This window comes from Cydia amplana, chromosome 12 (assembly GCF_948474715.1).
Source record: "Cydia amplana chromosome 12, ilCydAmpl1.1, whole genome shotgun sequence".
Lineage (NCBI taxonomy): Eukaryota > Metazoa > Arthropoda > Insecta > Lepidoptera > Tortricidae > Cydia > Cydia amplana.
The window spans coordinates 17,390,096-17,408,937 of record NC_086080.1 but is presented as its reverse complement, the minus strand read 5'-3'; the positions used below and the strand labels follow the sequence as shown (position 1 = coordinate 17,408,937).

At 53.0% G+C, this 18,842-nt stretch overlaps 2 protein-coding genes across 2 annotated transcripts in view; one reads left to right on the top strand and one right to left on the bottom strand.

The window, feature by feature from the left end:
• Window positions 1-406: 406 nt before the first annotated feature.
• On the bottom strand, window positions 407-2,924 carry LOC134652641 (transmembrane protein 222). Its single transcript, XM_063507800.1, has 4 exons — window positions 2,676-2,924; window positions 2,126-2,336; window positions 1,618-1,748; window positions 407-507 (listed from the first exon to the last, which is right to left on the bottom strand). Exons 1-4 carry the CDS (start codon window positions 2,807-2,809, stop codon window positions 429-431), a joined length of 555 nt encoding a protein of 184 aa, XP_063363870.1. The 5' UTR covers window positions 2,810-2,924; the 3' UTR covers window positions 407-428.
• Window positions 2,925-3,409: 485 nt separating this feature from the next.
• The window catches only part of LOC134653165 (structural maintenance of chromosomes protein 1A), a 47,214-nt gene continuing 31,781 nt past the window's right edge, over window positions 3,410-18,842 (top strand). The window contains exons 1-9 of the mRNA XM_063508514.1: window positions 3,410-3,548; window positions 3,692-3,812; window positions 3,953-4,052; window positions 5,257-5,405; window positions 6,164-6,332; window positions 6,924-7,136; window positions 8,071-8,199; window positions 8,542-8,661; window positions 11,684-11,842. Of these exons, the coding sequence (XP_063364584.1) occupies window positions 3,437-3,548; window positions 3,692-3,812; window positions 3,953-4,052; window positions 5,257-5,405; window positions 6,164-6,332; window positions 6,924-7,136; window positions 8,071-8,199; window positions 8,542-8,661; window positions 11,684-11,842 (1,272 nt within the window). The 5' untranslated portion in view covers window positions 3,410-3,436. The remainder of the gene's footprint in view (window positions 3,549-3,691; window positions 3,813-3,952; window positions 4,053-5,256; window positions 5,406-6,163; window positions 6,333-6,923; window positions 7,137-8,070; window positions 8,200-8,541; window positions 8,662-11,683; window positions 11,843-18,842) is intronic.

Sequence of the window (18,842 nt, the reverse complement as noted above, 5' to 3'; positions counted from 1 at the left end):
TCACTTATCCTAAGGGATACGATTGGATCTCATCCTATATCATATAAATCATAGTTGTAAAAATCACAAATCATCAGTGATCTCCAAACATGATTTAGTACAATCGCCATAAAATATATCGGAGCGTCCAAGGTGCTCACAAATATCTGAACACGCGTATATTGTCAAGACGTTTATTTAGGAACATCCTATAAAAAATTTCACCGAGGCTCGAGTCCTTTTATTATTTTTTAAATTACGTTTCTTAATTATTATTTTTTAAATTAAGCCCAACCTAAAGACACTTGAAAGAACTTATATGGACCATCCTTGGACGCGAGAGAGGCCGAGAGGAGGGCGGCTTGTGGTCGAAACTCCTTAAACTGTGAGGAGACCCTGCTATTAACCATAGACATCTATCATCATCATCATCGTACAATCAAAGGCATCTATATGAGAGCGGCGAGTGTGCAGATGAATGCGACGATGATAACGAACGGCAGCCACGTCTTCACGAAGGCTCCGAGGCTGGAACAATATCAAAAAATAAATACACTTTGTTGACTTTTGGAGTGATTATTTCTGAAAGTCTTCACTAAATTAAAAAGCACCCTTAAGAACCTTAACACATTGTCACCCAGCCAAACAAGACATCCGCGCCAGGCCACTAAAATGTCGTCATATCCCGACTATCGGGTCGTCCGGCCTGGGAAGGAAATCATAAAATACCCGATAGTCGGGTTTTCGGCACTGAATGTTTTAATGTTGTTTTCAAAGACTTATCAAATGACGTGCCACACGTTGAATCAAATAACTTTTTTAACTTTTAAATTAGAAATGCGAAAGTAACTCTGTCTGTTACCTTTTCACGCTTAAACCGCTGAACTAATTTATATAAAACTTGGTACGGAGATAGTTTGAACCCGGGAAAGGACAGAGGGTAGTTTTTATCAATCATCATCGTAATACCACTCAGACGAAGTCAGGGGCAAACGCTAGTAAAGAATAAACTTGGATTATAATTTATAAATCATTCAGTACGTAATTGTAATCAGTTATCAACTAATCAGCAGACAATAAAACAATAGGGGCCATGTCCTTGTAACTACGGGGCAATTAAAATAAATAGTAGCACTTCCATAATGGCGTAAATCCATCAAAAAAACATTCTAATTTAAACCATAACGTTATGTGATAAAATACAAAGTGAACTAATTAGATATTGATTGGTTTAGGTTTATTGAGTTCTGTAGTTTATTGTCTGTTAGAAATGTAACTTTAAAAGTAAAATAAGTAATGATTTATAATGTGAAAACACTCAGCAAGGCAATGCAGTGTGAAGTCCAAAAATCTCCACGCAGTTACACTTAATTATGACTATTTATCAAAAAATCATGTTTAGTATGGGCAGCAAAATGTTCCTAATGGGAGCACTCGCGTTTCACGGACAGGCGCAACTACTCTAGGGTTAAAATATAATTTAAAATTATACCTGGTCAAGCAAATCCTGTCAGTAAAAAAAAGGCGCGAAATTCAAATTTTCTATGGGACGATATCCCTTCGCACCTACATTTTTCAAATTTCCCGCCTTTTTCTACTGACAAGATCTACTTGACCAGCTATAAAATGCTTGTATACCTGACATATTTAGAATATGGTATCATGTAGAAAGCCAGCTTCACCATATTCCAGTTCTTGCAGCCCCCGTAGCCCATGAGGTTCAGCGCCATCGCCACATGAGAGTGGCAGTTGTCGTAGAATATGATATGCTGAAATTTAAAAAAATCATACATATAAAAATATATTTAACAAAATACTTTGGATAGACATTCAATCATGCATCAGTAGCATTACAATTTGTAAGTTGGATTGGATCACTAGTATCTGTTAGAAATCATAAAAAAAATTGTAATACAGTTTTGTTCAAAATATATTTTCTTTTGCATTTCATTTTTTTAGTTACAGTAACTTTACTTATCAAATGAATTGGTTGTGAACAATACACTCGGAAAATGGTTCATGTCGAATGGGTCAGGTCATATCATGAAAAATATTATACTACATGAAGTACTTAGTAAATATAGCCACTCTGATAGTTCTTTAATTATTTTATAAAATTACTTTTAAAACAAAATTCAAAGCTTACCATTCTCTTTTTATAAATCTCTGAAGCTTTATGAACAGCAGCGTCCCACCCAGGTTGCCCATTGTGAGCCTTAGCCGGTGTCAGCTGCCAGTACTTGGTTGGGTTCCCGAAGGCCATCAGGTCTTCAGAAACAAAGTACGGGCCAGCAAAGTCCCTGATCACCCCGCTAGAGGTGCAGATGCCCATGTGACCAAGAAACGGGAACATCCATCTTGTTTAATTTGAAACAAAACAAAAACGTTTAATTTGAAAACCAAAAAAAATCTGTAGTTCAAAATATACAAGCCAACTTTGGGACATAATGGATAAGTGTAAGAAAGCTATAAACCATAATTTAATTTTAAATAGTTTTGAGTCTATTTAAAATTAAATTATGGTTTATAGCTTTCTTACCAGAACACAACATGTGCAAACAACTTCAGTTACTAAATCTGATACTTCATTTATTTTTGTAAACGCAAGTCGAAGTTGAAAGAGATTAAGTCTTTGGTCCATTAAAATTATTTAATTAATTAAAACGCAGTGAATTAAATTGGCTTGAAATACTTACGTTAAAACCGGAATGGGAGTCCAAACTATACAATATGGATAGCGACAACGTTCGTGGTCAATAGGATCCATCAGGACAGCTTGCTCGCGATCACTCAAATCTACTGGACTTTCCGGGCTGCGGTCAACATTCATGCCTGACTCCCGTACTTGATAGCCGCGTGAATAAATTTTCTTTCAATTTATAAACAAGAAACAACACTAGTCGATAAATAGAATCAAGTAATTGAACTTTGACAGCTCCGTTCCGTTTCGTGCGGCAATTGGATAATAAGGAAACTATACCTGGTCAAGCAAATCTTGTCAGTAAAAAAGGCGCGAAATTCAAATTTTCTATGGGACGGTATCCTTTTTTACTGACAAGATTTGCTTGACCAGCTATATTTATCTTACAAGTTTTTCTATTCGTCTTCGAACATATAGTTTGTCAAAGGACTGTCTCATTTCAAACATAGACAGAGAGAATCATATTATCTTTGTCTTACACTAGTACTACCACCCAAAAGAAAAGGATGAGTATAGTTTTCCTGGTTCTTACTGACTGACAAATTGGTTTGACCAACTATATTATAAATAATATATGATCGCTAAGTGGAACACACCTAGTTTTTACCACTGGCAACATCAACGCTTACAAAAAAAAAAGTTACTTTCTTTTTGACATATATTGTTTGTGTCAATGATGTGGATAATGTTTGGCGCTTTAATTTTGTGAATTGTGTATTTTCTATTTACGTGGGCATACATTTATGATCATCCACGATGCCAGCGTTCCTCAAGTATATAGACATGGAGAATTTCAAGTCCTACCGGGGCCAGCACCGGATAGGACCTCTGAAATCGTTTACGGCAGTAGTTGGCCCCAATGGGTCAGGTACGTTTTGTGTCCATTTACATTTTGTAAACAGCGTTTAGACTCTACCAACTACACATTTGGTTACATTCAAATACTTATCACATTTCATATATGTAGTAACTACGATACGATGTCTTGATTGAATTCATGTATCTTTTTAGGCAAGTCTAATTTCATGGACGCCGTAAGTTTCGTGATGGGAGAAAAAACGTCTTTGCTGCGTGTGAAGCGCTTGAGCGACCTTATTCACGGGGCTTCTATTAACAAGCCTGTCTCTAGGAGGTAAGCTTAGTCTCATTTACTTTAAAGTACTTATAGTTCAGCTGTGAACATTAGCCATTGTAATTTTATTGATGCAGCGAAAAAATGTATATAAAAAAAATATTAGTTGCATACATTTAAATTTGTTATGTTTTATCCAGTGCTTCAGTGACAGCTTCATTTGAGCTGGAAGATGGAACTGAAAAGCAGTTCATGAGGTCTGTCATTGGACAGTCGTCAGACCACAAAATTGATGGCCAAGTAAGTTACTATTTATCATTTGACAACCGGTGTAGTTACTCGGTATCAGCGTAATTCGTCCCATTCGTTTTTCGTTCATTTCTTATGTCCGTCTCATTCTGTGTTCGTCACTCATTCTTTATTCGTCTCGATCGCTATATGTCCCTATCGTCTTAAGTAAAATTATGTAACCTGTCTGTTTCTTAACAAGTCTTTTTCGTCACGGTCACGGTCGGTTGCCTATGAAGCTCATGGTTCTGGGTTCAAATCCTGGTAAGGACATTTATTTTTGCCATGAGCACTGTAAATTTTTACATTATTCAACAGACTATACAATTTATCTTCTGGTTGGGCTTTATTTAAAAAATAACTGAAGAAATGTGTGTTTATAATATTTTTATTACTTAAACAATACATTTCTAAATAAATTAATGTGCTAAACTTCCAAAAAATGTCAACAAACATTTTATGTAAAAACCACTCCATATCTTATACCTTTAAACAAGCTATTCTTGTTTATTTATTTATATGTTGATATGTAGATATATTTCGGGGATCTCGGAAACGGCTCTAACGATTTCGACGAAATTTGCTAAATGGGGGTTTTCGGGGGCGAAAAATCGATCTAGCTTGGTCTTATCTCTAGGAAAACGCGCATTTTCGAGTTTTTATATGTTTTCGCTCGGTCTCTTAGAAATTAAAAATGAAATGTCATAGGGCCCGCCACATGTCCACGGTGCGACGCCGGCCACCGCGTAACGGCGCGGTGCCGCTACACCGGCGGACGATGCGGTAGTTATTGTTTTTTCCCAGAGAACGGGATGAGCTTCCACTAGTGAAATTAAAAAGTCGACATTTAAATTGTCAGCCATTTTTGTGCATTAATTAGCACGTGAGTACTATGCAACACACCGACACCGACATTTAAATCAAATAATAATATTGTACACGAAATAATGATAATGGAATGATGCATGTATGTAAAATTAAGGAAATAAAGAGGCTTTTTTATTATTTTTTTATTTTTTTTACTATGCAACAGCAAAATAATAACTACCGAGCGGTGTGCCGTCCGCCGGTGTGCACCGTGCCGCGGCACGGCGGCGTGCCGTCGCACGGTACCGTTACACGGTGGCCGGCGCCGCACCGTGGACATGTGGCCGGGCCCATACTCATCATTAGATGTGACATGTATAAAACTGAATTAAAACAACTTGTTGCACAGTCAGTGTCGGTGAGCAACTACTTGGCGGAGCTGGAGCGCCTGGGCATCAACGTGAAGGCCAAGAACTTCCTCGTGTTCCAAGGTGCCGTTGAGAGCATCGCCATGAAGAATCCCAAGGAAAGGACTGCGCTGTTCGAAGAAATCAGTGGGTAAGAAGACATCATATCATTCATGTAATTTTTGTATTGAAGGAAAAATGGTAAACTCATTGCTTTAAGTTAGATTGTACCTGGTGCCCTTCTGAACTATTAGAGTCACTGACCAACTGGAGCTACTGTAAGTAGCTTGACCCTGGTGAAATTTTCCACGTGATTGTTTACACATTTTCGACATTTAGCACTAGTGCCTCTGTGAGCTGTAGACCCCGCGAGCATAACTTATAACTGAATAAACGTATGACTCCGCCATTTTGAAAAAAATCCAAAAACTGAATCAACATAAAAAATCTATTTAATCGTCGGACCTGCTCAAAAAAATTTCACGAGTTGAGAATTGCAACCGGTAGAGGAAAACATCCAGTCTGGACATACAAAAGCATTTTTGCCCGAGCTGAAACACAGACCTTCACTAACGCTCGGTCAATTAAAATACTGTTTCATTTAACCCTTTACCGCATACCGCATATGAAGCCATAAATGGCGGATATGATATCCGCCAACTCTATTCAACTCTATTGACAGCTATTAAAGTTCAAAATTAAACAAAAAAAATTGTTATATGCAGTAAGGGGTTAAGTAGTTCTCCAAGCCAATAAACTACTGGCGTTATTCATAAACGTCTGCTAACTTAATCAGTTGATGATCGTCGTTTGTCCCTATCTGTCGTTATGCCATAGGCAGTGACAAACTCCGATCATTAGCTGATTAACTTAGGAGACGTTTATGAATAACGCGGTACTCCTGTTCAGATCTGGAGTTCTAAAAGAACAATACGAAGCATGCCGCGCGGAGGTGAACCGCGCCGACGAGGAGGCGCAGTTCAGCTACCAGAAGAAGAAGGGCGTGGCCGCCGAGAGGAAGGAGGCCAAGTTTGAGAAGGAGGAGGCTGAGAAGTATACCAGGCTTAAGGAGGAACTGGTGAGTTGGAAACACTGGCACACACAACTACAACAATTAAACGAAAATCTACCTTTTTTGGTACTAGTATGGTTCAATATGGATCGGAACTTGTGGTAGTAATTAGTAACTTTTAGCTCCCATGATATTCATATTTTAGATTTATGAAGTTTGATATAGAAATAATTGAAAACCAGTAGTAGCACCAGCAGTAGCACCGCCCACAATCTCTCTGCTTTGTCTTAAGGTTGACTGGTAGATAATTCTTTTGACATTAAGTCCGCCTTTTGTACAATAAGTTTTTCTTTTGTGCCATAAAGATTAAATAAATAAATTAAAACCTGATGGCGAATATAATTAATAAGTAGGTAATATGATTTACAAGAAAAGTGTCACATACTAGATCTCATATGACACTTTTATTCTCTTTATTTATTTATCTTCTTAGTTTAGGTTTTTTTACAATATGAATATAAAAGTAAAATAAAAAACACTTACAAAACAATAAAAATAACATATAAAAATATTACAAAAAAATCTAACCTAGGGTGCCGCCAGCAGCGGGGCAAGGCCCAAGCTTTATTTATTATTAACTTGCAAAATACTTTACAGCAAGAACAAAAAGTAGAGCTCCAGCTGTTCCACCTGTACCACAACGAGAAGGAGATCCAGAACCTGGAGGAGGACCTGCAGCACAAGCAGTCGGAGCTGACCAAGGTCGAGAAAAAGAGACAGAAGGCCGAGGACTCGCTGAAAGAGAAAAAGAAGGAGTCGGGCACGGTGCAGCGGGAGCTGGCCAAGATCGAGCAGGAGATCAGGGAAGTGGTATGTCCATTCATCTCATACACTCATTCATTCATCATCATCATCATATCAGCACTTTATCGCCCTTTTACTGCTCTCTTCTAGTACGCCACTAGTCCCGGTCATCCCAGGGATCGGATGCCGGTATTTTTTGTATGGGAACGAAAACGGTATTTTTTCGTTCTTTGTCAATTATTTCATTTCTAATTGGGCAATACTAATAATACGAAGTCGTTACCGAAAGTATAAAATAATTCGAAATATATGGTTATTTCGAAGTTTTTGCAAAAAACCGGTTGCGATCCCTGTCCCATCCAGAAGTGACCCGCAATCTTCCGGAAGTCGTCTACCCAACAAGCCGACGGACGCCAGGGGCTTCTTTCATCCGAAAGCAGCTCATTTATTCAATAAACTAGAAGTTAACTGGTCAAATCACCACTTGCTGCAACGTTGACACACTTTTGTACAAATTGTACAAACATTTGGTCACAACGTCAAACCATCTTTGTATATGCCGTTCCCTGACCATGTGAGACATTTATTCGGCCTATGTGTATGTTCGAGCTGATATGAAGTTTTAGTTTACTGTTCAAATCACCCCAAAGATGTTACTGTTCCCGACGTAAACTTGATAACAGTAGCATTACTTAGAGCCTATAACGTAGCAACTTGTTTAAAAAAGTGGTCCTTCGAACCGGACCACTGTGTGTCATTTTTTTCAGCTTATTTTATGTTTCTTTCTTTTTGTCTGTTACCTTCCGTGATTAGGTATTACTCACTTGATGGCCTCATCGGAAGATCAGCGCTGGAAGTCGCCAGCAACATGCTGAGATGAGGCCATTTCGTGACACTTTATTCTCACTATGTTCTTGTCTGTGTGTTTACGAATAATAATCATTATATTCTATTCTATGTTATAGCTAATAGGGTAAATAAATGTATCCTCTGTTCCCAGGAAGCGGAGATAACGAAGAAACGCCCCACGTTCATCAAAGCCAAGGAGCGAGTGACGCACACGCAGAAGAAGCTGGAGAGCGCGGCCAAGACTCTAGAGCAGGCCCGCAAGGCGCACGAGGCCCACCAGGTAAAATCAAAGCCAAGTTCAAAAGAACACTTTTAAAAACTTAAGAAACATCAACATATGAATATTCCCAGAATTGCATTGATGACTGTGTCATCTTTTCATCCTATTTCAATACTTGGAAAAAATGTCCATCAGAATATGTTGAACTACAGTACGAGTATAGAATAGCTAAAGTAGTTTCACTCACTATAGTGAAGCGATCTAACGTCTGCGACCAACTGTAGTCGCAGATTCACTATAAACATCATAGTTCCAGAGGAATTCGAGGTTTCTGGTGGCACTTCCACTCTGTCACATTCTCTGCAGAGTTATCTCGGTCTAAGTTAGTACTGATGTGTTCAGGCGGACCTGCGCAAGCTGGAGGCGGAGCTGCGCGCCGTGGAGGAGCAGCGCGCCGCGTGGGAGCAGAGCGCGCCCGGCTCGCAGGCCGCGCGCGCCGACGTGCACCTCGAGGAGGCTCAGGTGAGCCCGCCGGGGGGGTTCTCGAGCTGGACGCGGAGCTGCGCGCCGTGGAGGAGCAGCGCGCCGCGTGGGAGCAGAGCGCGCCCGGCTCGCAGGCCGCGCGCGCCGACGTGCACCTCGAGGAGGCTCAGGTGAGCCCGCCGGGGGGGTTCTCGAGCTGGACGCGGAGCTGCGCGCCGTGGAGGAGCAGCGCGCCGCGTGGGAGCAGAGCGCGCCCGGCTCGCAGGCCGCGCGCGCCGACGTGCACCTCGAGGAGGCTCAGGTGAGCCCGCCGGGGGGGTTCTCGAGCTGGACGCGGAGCTGCGCGCCGTGGAGGAGCAGCGCGCCGCGTGGGAGCAGAGCGCGCCCGGCTCGCAGGCCGCGCGCGCCGACGTGCACCTCGAGGAGGCTCAGGTGAGCCCGCCGGGGGGGTTCTCGAGCTGGACGCGGAGCTGCGCGCCGTGGAGGAGCAGCGCGCCGCGTGGGAGCAGAGCGCGCCCGGCTCGCAGGCCGCGCGCGCCGACGTGCACCTCGAGGAGGCTCAGGTGAGCCCGCCGGGGGGGTTCTCGAGCTGGACGCGGAGCTGCGCGCCGTGGAGGAGCAGCGCGCCGCGTGGGAGCAGAGCGCGCCCGGCTCGCAGGCCGCGCGCGCCGACGTGCACCTCGAGGAGGCTCAGGTGAGCCCGCCGGGGGGGTTCTCGAGCTGGACGCGGAGCTGCGCGCCGTGGAGGAGCAGCGCGCCGCGTGGGAGCAGAGCGCGCCCGGCTCGCAGGCCGCGCGCGCCGACGTGCACCTCGAGGAGGCTCAGGTGAGCCCGCCGGGGGGGTTCTCGAGCTGGACGCGGAGCTGCGCGCCGTGGAGGAGCAGCGCGCCGCGTGGGAGCAGAGCGCGCCCGGCTCGCAGGCCGCGCGCGCCGACGTGCACCTCGAGGAGGCTCAGGTGAGCCCGCCGGGGGGGTTCTCGAGCTGGACGCGGAGCTGCGCGCCGTGGAGGAGCAGCGCGCCGCGTGGGAGCAGAGCGCGCCCGGCTCGCAGGCCGCGCGCGCCGACGTGCACCTCGAGGAGGCTCAGGTGAGCCCGCCGGGGGGGTTCTCGAGCTGGACGCGGAGCTGCGCGCCGTGGAGGAGCAGCGCGCCGCGTGGGAGCAGAGCGCGCCCGGCTCGCAGGCCGCGCGCGCCGACGTGCACCTCGAGGAGGCTCAGGTGAGCCCGCCGGGGGGGTTCTCGAGCTGGACGCGGAGCTGCGCGCCGTGGAGGAGCAGCGCGCCGCGTGGGAGCAGAGCGCGCCCGGCTCGCAGGCCGCGCGCGCCGACGTGCACCTCGAGGAGGCTCAGGTGAGCCCGCCGGGGGGGTTCTCGAGCTGGACGCGGAGCTGCGCGCCGTGGAGGAGCAGCGCGCCGCGTGGGAGCAGAGCGCGCCCGGCTCGCAGGCCGCGCGCGCCGACGTGCACCTCGAGGAGGCTCAGGTGAGCCCGCCGGGGGGGTTCTCGAGCTGGACGCGGAGCTGCGCGCCGTGGAGGAGCAGCGCGCCGCGTGGGAGCAGAGCGCGCCCGGCTCGCAGGCCGCGCGCGCCGACGTGCACCTCGAGGAGGCTCAGGTGAGCCCGCCGGGGGGGTTCTCGAGCTGGACGCGGAGCTGCGCGCCGTGGAGGAGCAGCGCGCCGCGTGGGAGCAGAGCGCGCCCGGCTCGCAGGCCGCGCGCGCCGACGTGCACCTCGAGGAGGCTCAGGTGAGCCCGCCGGGGGGGTTCTCGAGCTGGACGCGGAGCTGCGCGCCGTGGAGGAGCAGCGCGCCGCGTGGGAGCAGAGCGCGCCCGGCTCGCAGGCCGCGCGCGCCGACGTGCACCTCGAGGAGGCTCAGGTGAGCCCGCCGGGGGGGTTCTCGAGCTGGACGCGGAGCTGCGCGCCGTGGAGGAGCAGCGCGCCGCGTGGGAGCAGAGCGCGCCCGGCTCGCAGGCCGCGCGCGCCGACGTGCACCTCGAGGAGGCTCAGGTGAGCCCGCCGGGGGGGTTCTCGAGCTGGACGCGGAGCTGCGCGCCGTGGAGGAGCAGCGCGCCGCGTGGGAGCAGAGCGCGCCCGGCTCGCAGGCCGCGCGCGCCGACGTGCACCTCGAGGAGGCTCAGGTGAGCCCGCCGGGGGGGTTCTCGAGCTGGACGCGGAGCTGCGCGCCGTGGAGGAGCAGCGCGCCGCGTGGGAGCAGAGCGCGCCCGGCTCGCAGGCCGCGCGCGCCGACGTGCACCTCGAGGAGGCTCAGGTGAGCCCGCCGGGGGGGTTCTCGAGCTGGACGCGGAGCTGCGCGCCGTGGAGGAGCAGCGCGCCGCGTGGGAGCAGATAAACTAAAAAACCGGCCAAGTGCGAGTCGGACTCGCGCACGGAGGGTTCCGCACCATCAACAAAAAATAGAGCAAAACAAGCAAAAAAGCGGCCAAGTGCGAGTCGGACTCGCCCATGAAGGGTTCCGTATTCAAGGGATTTATGACGTATTAAAAAAAAACTACTTACTAGATCTCGTTCAAACCAATTTTCGGTGGAAGTTTGCATGGTAATGTACATCATATATTTTTTTTAGTTTTATCATTCGCTTATTTTAGAAGTTACGGGGGGGGGGGGGGGGGACACACATTTTACCACTTTGGAAGTGTCTCTCGCGCAAACTATTCAGTTTAGAAAAAAATGATATTAGAAACCTCAATATCATTTTTAAAGACCTATCCATAGATACCCCACACGTGATGAAAAAAAATTTTTTGAGTTTCAGTTCACAGTATGGGGAACCCTCAAAATTTATTGTTTTGTTTTTATTTTTGTGTGAAAATCTTAATGCGGTTCACAGAATACATATACTTACCAAGTTTCGACAGTATAGTTCTTATAGTTTCAGAAAAAAGTGGCTGTGACATACGGACGGACAGACAGACGGACAGACAGACAAACATGACGAATCTATAAGGATTCCGTTTTTTGCCATTTGGGTACGGAACCCTAAAAATGAATTGTCGACTAAGTATATCAACGTTCAATCGATCTCTAATTGATTTGTCGGTTCCAGATCCGCGAGTACGAAGAGCTGAAGATGGAAGCGTCGCGGCAGGCGGCCCGCTACCTGCAGGAGCTGGACTCCGTGAACCGCGAGCAGAAGGCCGACCAGGACCGCCTGGACAACGAGCTGCGCCGCAAGGGCGAGCTGGAGAACAAGCACCGCCAGAAGGTATGTCACTACACACTGGACACTAGCCTCTAATACGAACAGCTGGAGGTGGAAGCGTCGCGGCAGGCGGCCCGCTACCTGCAGGAGCTGGACTCCGTGAACCGCGAGCAGAAGGCCGACCAGGACCGCCTGGACAACGAGCTGCGCCGCAAGGGCGAGCTGGAGAACAAGCACCGCCAGAAGGTATGTCACTACACACTGGACACTAGCCTCTAATACGAACAGCTGGAGGTGGAAGCGTCGCGGCAGGCGGCCCGCTACCTGCAGGAGCTGGACTCCGTGAACCGCGAGCAGAAGGCCGACCAGGACCGCCTGGACAACGAGCTGCGCCGCAAGGGCGAGCTGGAGAACAAGCACCGCCAGAAGGTATGTCACTACACACTGGACACTAGCCTCTAATACGAACAGCTGGAGGTGGAAGCGTCGCGGCAGGCGGCCCGCTACCTGCAGGAGCTGGACTCCGTGAACCGCGAGCAGAAGGCCGACCAGGACCGCCTGGACAACGAGCTGCGCCGCAAGGGCGAGCTGGAGAACAAGCACCGCCAGAAGGTATGTCACTACACACTGGACACTAGCCTCTAATACGAACAGCTGGAGGTGGAAGCGTCGCGGCAGGCGGCCCGCTACCTGCAGGAGCTGGACTCCGTGAACCGCGAGCAGAAGGCCGACCAGGACCGCCTGGACAACGAGCTGCGCCGCAAGGGCGAGCTGGAGAACAAGCACCGCCAGAAGGTATGTCACTACACACTGGACACTAGCCTCTAATACGAACAGCTGGAGGTGGAAGCGTCGCGGCAGGCGGCCCGCTACCTGCAGGAGCTGGACTCCGTGAACCGCGAGCAGAAGGCCGACCAGGACCGCCTGGACAACGAGCTGCGCCGCAAGGGCGAGCTGGAGAACAAGCACCGCCAGAAGGTATGTCACTACACACTGGACACTAGCCTCTAATACGAACAGCTGGAGGTGGAAGCGTCGCGGCAGGCGGCCCGCTACCTGCAGGAGCTGGACTCCGTGAACCGCGAGCAGAAGGCCGACCAGGACCGCCTGGACAACGAGCTGCGCCGCAAGGGCGAGCTGGAGAACAAGCACCGCCAGAAGGTATGTCACTACACACTGGACACTAGCCTCTAATACGAACAGCTGGAGGTGGAAGCGTCGCGGCAGGCGGCCCGCTACCTGCAGGAGCTGGACTCCGTGAACCGCGAGCAGAAGGCCGACCAGGACCGCCTGGACAACGAGCTGCGCCGCAAGGGCGAGCTGGAGAACAAGCACCGCCAGAAGGTATGTCACTACACACTGGACACTAGCCTCTAATACGAACAGCTGGAGGTGGAAGCGTCGCGGCAGGCGGCCCGCTACCTGCAGGAGCTGGACTCCGTGAACCGCGAGCAGAAGGCCGACCAGGACCGCCTGGACAACGAGCTGCGCCGCAAGGGCGAGCTGGAGAACAAGCACCGCCAGAAGGTATGTCACTACACACTGGACACTAGCCTCTAATACGAACAGCTGGAGGTGGAAGCGTCGCGGCAGGCGGCCCGCTACCTGCAGGAGCTGGACTCCGTGAACCGCGAGCAGAAGGCCGACCAGGACCGCCTGGACAACGAGCTGCGCCGCAAGGGCGAGCTGGAGAACAAGCACCGCCAGAAGGTATGTCACTACACACTGGACACTAGCCTCTAATACGAACAGCTGGAGGTGGAAGCGTCGCGGCAGGCGGCCCGCTACCTGCAGGAGCTGGACTCCGTGAACCGCGAGCAGAAGGCCGACCAGGACCGCCTGGACAACGAGCTGCGCCGCAAGGGCGAGCTGGAGAACAAGCACCGCCAGAAGGTATGTCACTACACACTGGACACTAGCCTCTAATACGAACAGCTGGAGGTGGAAGCGTCGCGGCAGGCGGCCCGCTACCTGCAGGAGCTGGACTCCGTGAACCGCGAGCAGAAGGCCGACCAGGACCGCCTGGACAACGAGCTGCGCCGCAAGGGCGAGCTGGAGAACAAGCACCGCCAGAAGGTATGTCACTACACACTGGACACTAGCCTCTAATACGAACAGCTGGAGGTGGAAGCGTCGCGGCAGGCGGCCCGCTACCTGCAGGAGCTGGACTCCGTGAACCGCGAGCAGAAGGCCGACCAGGACCGCCTGGACAACGAGCTGCGCCGCAAGGGCGAGCTGGAGAACAAGCACCGCCAGAAGGTATGTCACTACACACTGGACACTAGCCTCTAATACGAACAGCTGGAGGTGGAAGCGTCGCGGCAGGCGGCCCGCTACCTGCAGGAGCTGGACTCCGTGAACCGCGAGCAGAAGGCCGACCAGGACCGCCTGGACAACGAGCTGCGCCGCAAGGGCGAGCTGGAGAACAAGCACCGCCAGAAGGTATGTCACTACACACTGGACACTAGCCTCTAATACGAACAGCTGGAGGTGGAAGCGTCGCGGCAGGCGGCCCGCTACCTGCAGGAGCTGGACTCCGTGAACCGCGAGCAGAAGGCCGACCAGGACCGCCTGGACAACGAGCTGCGCCGCAAGGGCGAGCTGGAGAACAAGCACCGCCAGAAGGTATGTCACTACACACTGGACACTAGCCTCTAATACGAACAGCTGGAGGTGGAAGCGTCGCGGCAGGCGGCCCGCTACCTGCAGGAGCTGGACTCCGTGAACCGCGAGCAGAAGGCCGACCAGGACCGCCTGGACAACGAGCTGCGCCGCAAGGGCGAGCTGGAGAACAAGCACCGCCAGAAGGTATGTCACTACACACTGGACACTAGCCTCTAATACGAACAGCTGGAGGTGGAAGCGTCGCGGCAGGCGGCCCGCTACCTGCAGGAGCTGGACTCCGTGAACCGCGAGCAGAAGGCCGACCAGGACCGCCTGGACAACGAGCTGCGCCGCAAGGGCGAGCTGGAGAACAAGCACCGCCAGAAGGTATGTCACTACACACTGGACACTAGCCTCTAATACGAACAGCTGGAGGTGGAAGCGTCGCGGCAGGCGGCCCGCTACCTGCAGGAGCTGGACTCCGTGAACCGCGAGCAGAAGGCCGACCAGGACCGCCTGGACAACGAGCTGCGCCGCAAGGGCGAGCTGGAGAACAAGCACCGCCAGAAGGTATGTCACTACACACTGGACACTAGCCTCTAATACGAACAGCTGGAGGTGGAAGCGTCGCGGCAGGCGGCCCGCTACCTGCAGGAGCTGGACTCCGTGAACCGCGAGCAGAAGGCCGACCAGGACCGCCTGGACAACGAGCTGCGCCGCAAGGGCGAGCTGGAGAACAAGCACCGCCAGAAGGTATGTCACTACACACTGGACACTAGCCTCTAATACGAACAGCTGGAGGTGGAAGCGTCGCGGCAGGCGGCCCGCTACCTGCAGGAGCTGGACTCCGTGAACCGCGAGCAGAAGGCCGACCAGGACCGCCTGGACAACGAGCTGCGCCGCAAGGGCGAGCTGGAGAACAAGCACCGCCAGAAGGTATGTCACTACACACTGGACACTAGCCTCTAATACGAACAGCTGGAGGTGGAAGCGTCGCGGCAGGCGGCCCGCTACCTGCAGGAGCTGGACTCCGTGAACCGCGAGCAGAAGGCCGACCAGGACCGCCTGGACAACGAGCTGCGCCGCAAGGGCGAGCTGGAGAACAAGCACCGCCAGAAGGTATGTCACTACACACTGGACACTAGCCTCTAATACGAACAGCTGGAGGTGGAAGCGTCGCGGCAGGCGGCCCGCTACCTGCAGGAGCTGGACTCCGTGAACCGCGAGCAGAAGGCCGACCAGGACCGCCTGGACAACGAGCTGCGCCGCAAGGGCGAGCTGGAGAACAAGCACCGCCAGAAGGTATGTCACTACACACTGGACACTAGCCTCTAATACGAACAGCTGGAGGTGGAAGCGTCGCGGCAGGCGGCCCGCTACCTGCAGGAGCTGGACTCCGTGAACCGCGAGCAGAAGGCCGACCAGGACCGCCTGGACAACGAGCTGCGCCGCAAGGGCGAGCTGGAGAACAAGCACCGCCAGAAGGTATGTCACTACACACTGGACACTAGCCTCTAATACGAACAGCTGGAGGTGGAAGCGTCGCGGCAGGCGGCCCGCTACCTGCAGGAGCTGGACTCCGTGAACCGCGAGCAGAAGGCCGACCAGGACCGCCTGGACAACGAGCTGCGCCGCAAGGGCGAGCTGGAGAACAAGCACCGCCAGAAGGTATGTCACTACACACTGGACACTAGCCTCTAATACGAACAGCTGGAGGTGGAAGCGTCGCGGCAGGCGGCCCGCTACCTGCAGGAGCTGGACTCCGTGAACCGCGAGCAGAAGGCCGACCAGGACCGCCTGGACAACGAGCTGCGCCGCAAGGGCGAGCTGGAGAACAAGCACCGCCAGAAGGTATGTCACTACACACTGGACACTAGCCTCTAATACGAACAGCTGGAGGTGGAAGCGTCGCGGCAGGCGGCCCGCTACCTGCAGGAGCTGGACTCCGTGAACCGCGAGCAGAAGGCCGACCAGGACCGCCTGGACAACGAGCTGCGCCGCAAGGGCGAGCTGGAGAACAAGCACCGCCAGAAGGTATGTCACTACACACTGGACACTAGCCTCTAATACGAACAGCTGGAGGTGGAAGCGTCGCGGCAGGCGGCCCGCTACCTGCAGGAGCTGGACTCCGTGAACCGCGAGCAGAAGGCCGACCAGGACCGCCTGGACAACGAGCTGCGCCGCAAGGGCGAGCTGGAGAACAAGCACCGCCAGAAGGTATGTCACTACACACTGGACACTAGCCTCTAATACGAACAGCTGGAGGTGGAAGCGTCGCGGCAGGCGGCCCGCTACCTGCAGGAGCTGGACTCCGTGAACCGCGAGCAGAAGGCCGACCAGGACCGCCTGGACAACGAGCTGCGCCGCAAGGGCGAGCTGGAGAACAAGCACCGCCAGAAGGTATGTCACTACACACTGGACACTAGCCTCTAATACGAACAGCTGGAGGTGGAAGCGTCGCGGCAGGCGGCCCGCTACCTGCAGGAGCTGGACTCCGTGAACCGCGAGCAGAAGGCCGACCAGGACCGCCTGGACAACGAGCTGCGCCGCAAGGGCGAGCTGGAGAACAAGCACCGCCAGAAGGTATGTCACTACACACTGGACACTAGCCTCTAATACGAACAGCTGGAGGTGGAAGCGTCGCGGCAGGCGGCCCGCTACCTGCAGGAGCTGGACTCCGTGAACCGCGAGCAGAAGGCCGACCAGGACCGCCTGGACAACGAGCTGCGCCGCAAGGGCGAGCTGGAGAACAAGCACCGCCAGAAGGTATGTCACTACACACTGGACACTAGCCTCTAATACGAACAGCTGGAGGTGGAAGCGTCGCGGCAGGCGGCCCGCTACCTGCAGGAGCTGGACTCCGTGAACCGCGAGCAGAAGGCCGACCAGGACCGCCTGGACAACGAGCTGCGCCGCAAGGGCGAGCTGGAGAACAAGCACCGCCAGAAGGTATGTCACTACACACTGGACACTAGCCTCTAATACGAACAGCTGGAGGTGGAAGCGTCGCGGCAGGCGGCCCGCTACCTGCAGGAGCTGGACTCCGTGAACCGCGAGCAGAAGGCCGACCAGGACCGCCTGGACAACGAGCTGCGCCGCAAGGGCGAGCTGGAGAACAAGCACCGCCAGAAGGTATGTCACTACACACTGGACACTAGCCTCTAATACGAACAGCTGGAGGTGGAAGCGTCGCGGCAGGCGGCCCGCTACCTGCAGGAGCTGGACTCCGTGAACCGCGAGCAGAAGGCCGACCAGGACCGCCTGGACAACGAGCTGCGCCGCAAGGGCGAGCTGGAGAACAAGCACCGCCAGAAGGTATGTCACTACACACTGGACACTAGCCTCTAATACGAACAGCTGGAGGTGGAAGCGTCGCGGCAGGCGGCCCGCTACCTGCAGGAGCTGGACTCCGTGAACCGCGAGCAGAAGGCCGACCAGGACCGCCTGGACAACGAGCTGCGCCGCAAGGGCGAGCTGGAGAACAAGCACCGCCAGAAGGTATGTCACTACACACTGGACACTAGCCTCTAATACGAACAGCTGGAGGTGGAAGCGTCGCGGCAGGCGGCCCGCTACCTGCAGGAGCTGGACTCCGTGAACCGCGAGCAGAAGGCCGACCAGGACCGCCTGGACAACGAGCTGCGCCGCAAGGGCGAGCTGGAGAACAAGCACCGCCAGAAGGTATGTCACTACACACTGGACACTAGCCTCTAATACGAACAGCTGGAGGTGGAAGCGTCGCGGCAGGCGGCCCGCTACCTGCAGGAGCTGGACTCCGTGAACCGCGAGCAGAAGGCCGACCAGGACCGCCTGGACAACGAGCTGCGCCGCAAGGGCGAGCTGGAGAACAAGCACCGCCAGAAGGTATGTCACTACACACTGGACACTAGCCTCTAATACGAACAGCTGGAGGTGGAAGCGTCGCGGCAGGCGGCCCGCTACCTGCAGGAGCTGGACTCCGTGAACCGCGAGCAGAAGGCCGACCAGGACCGCCTGGACAACGAGCTGCGCCGCAAGGGCGAGCTGGAGAACAAGCACCGCCAGAAGGTATGTCACTACACACTGGACACTAGCCTCTAATACGAACAGCTGGAGGTGGAAGCGTCGCGGCAGGCGGCCCGCTACCTGCAGGAGCTGGACTCCGTGAACCGCGAGCAGAAGGCCGACCAGGACCGCCTGGACAACGAGCTGCGCCGCAAGGGCGAGCTGGAGAACAAGCACCGCCAGAAGGTATGTCACTACACACTGGACACTAGCCTCTAATACGAACAGCTGGAGGTGGAAGCGTCGCGGCAGGCGGCCCGCTACCTGCAGGAGCTGGACTCCGTGAACCGCGAGCAGAAGGCCGACCAGGACCGCCTGGACAACGAGCTGCGCCGCAAGGGCGAGCTGGAGAACAAGCACCGCCAGAAGGTATGTCACTACACACTGGACACTAGCCTCTAATACGAACAGCTGG

Excerpts from the sequence above, each read along its gene's own strand:
- LOC134652641 (XM_063507800.1), bottom strand. The coding sequence starts at position 2,809 with ATGAATGTTGACCGCAGCCCGGAAAGTCCAGTAGATTTGAGTGATCGC. Across the intron at positions 2,337-2,675 it reads ACTCCCATTCCGGTTTTAAC|ATGGATGTTCCCGTTTCTTG; the intron begins GTAAGTATTTCA and ends AAATTAAACAAG. Across the intron at positions 1,749-2,125 it reads AGATTTATAAAAAGAGAATG|CATATCATATTCTACGACAA; the intron begins GTAAGCTTTGAA and ends TTTAAATTTCAG.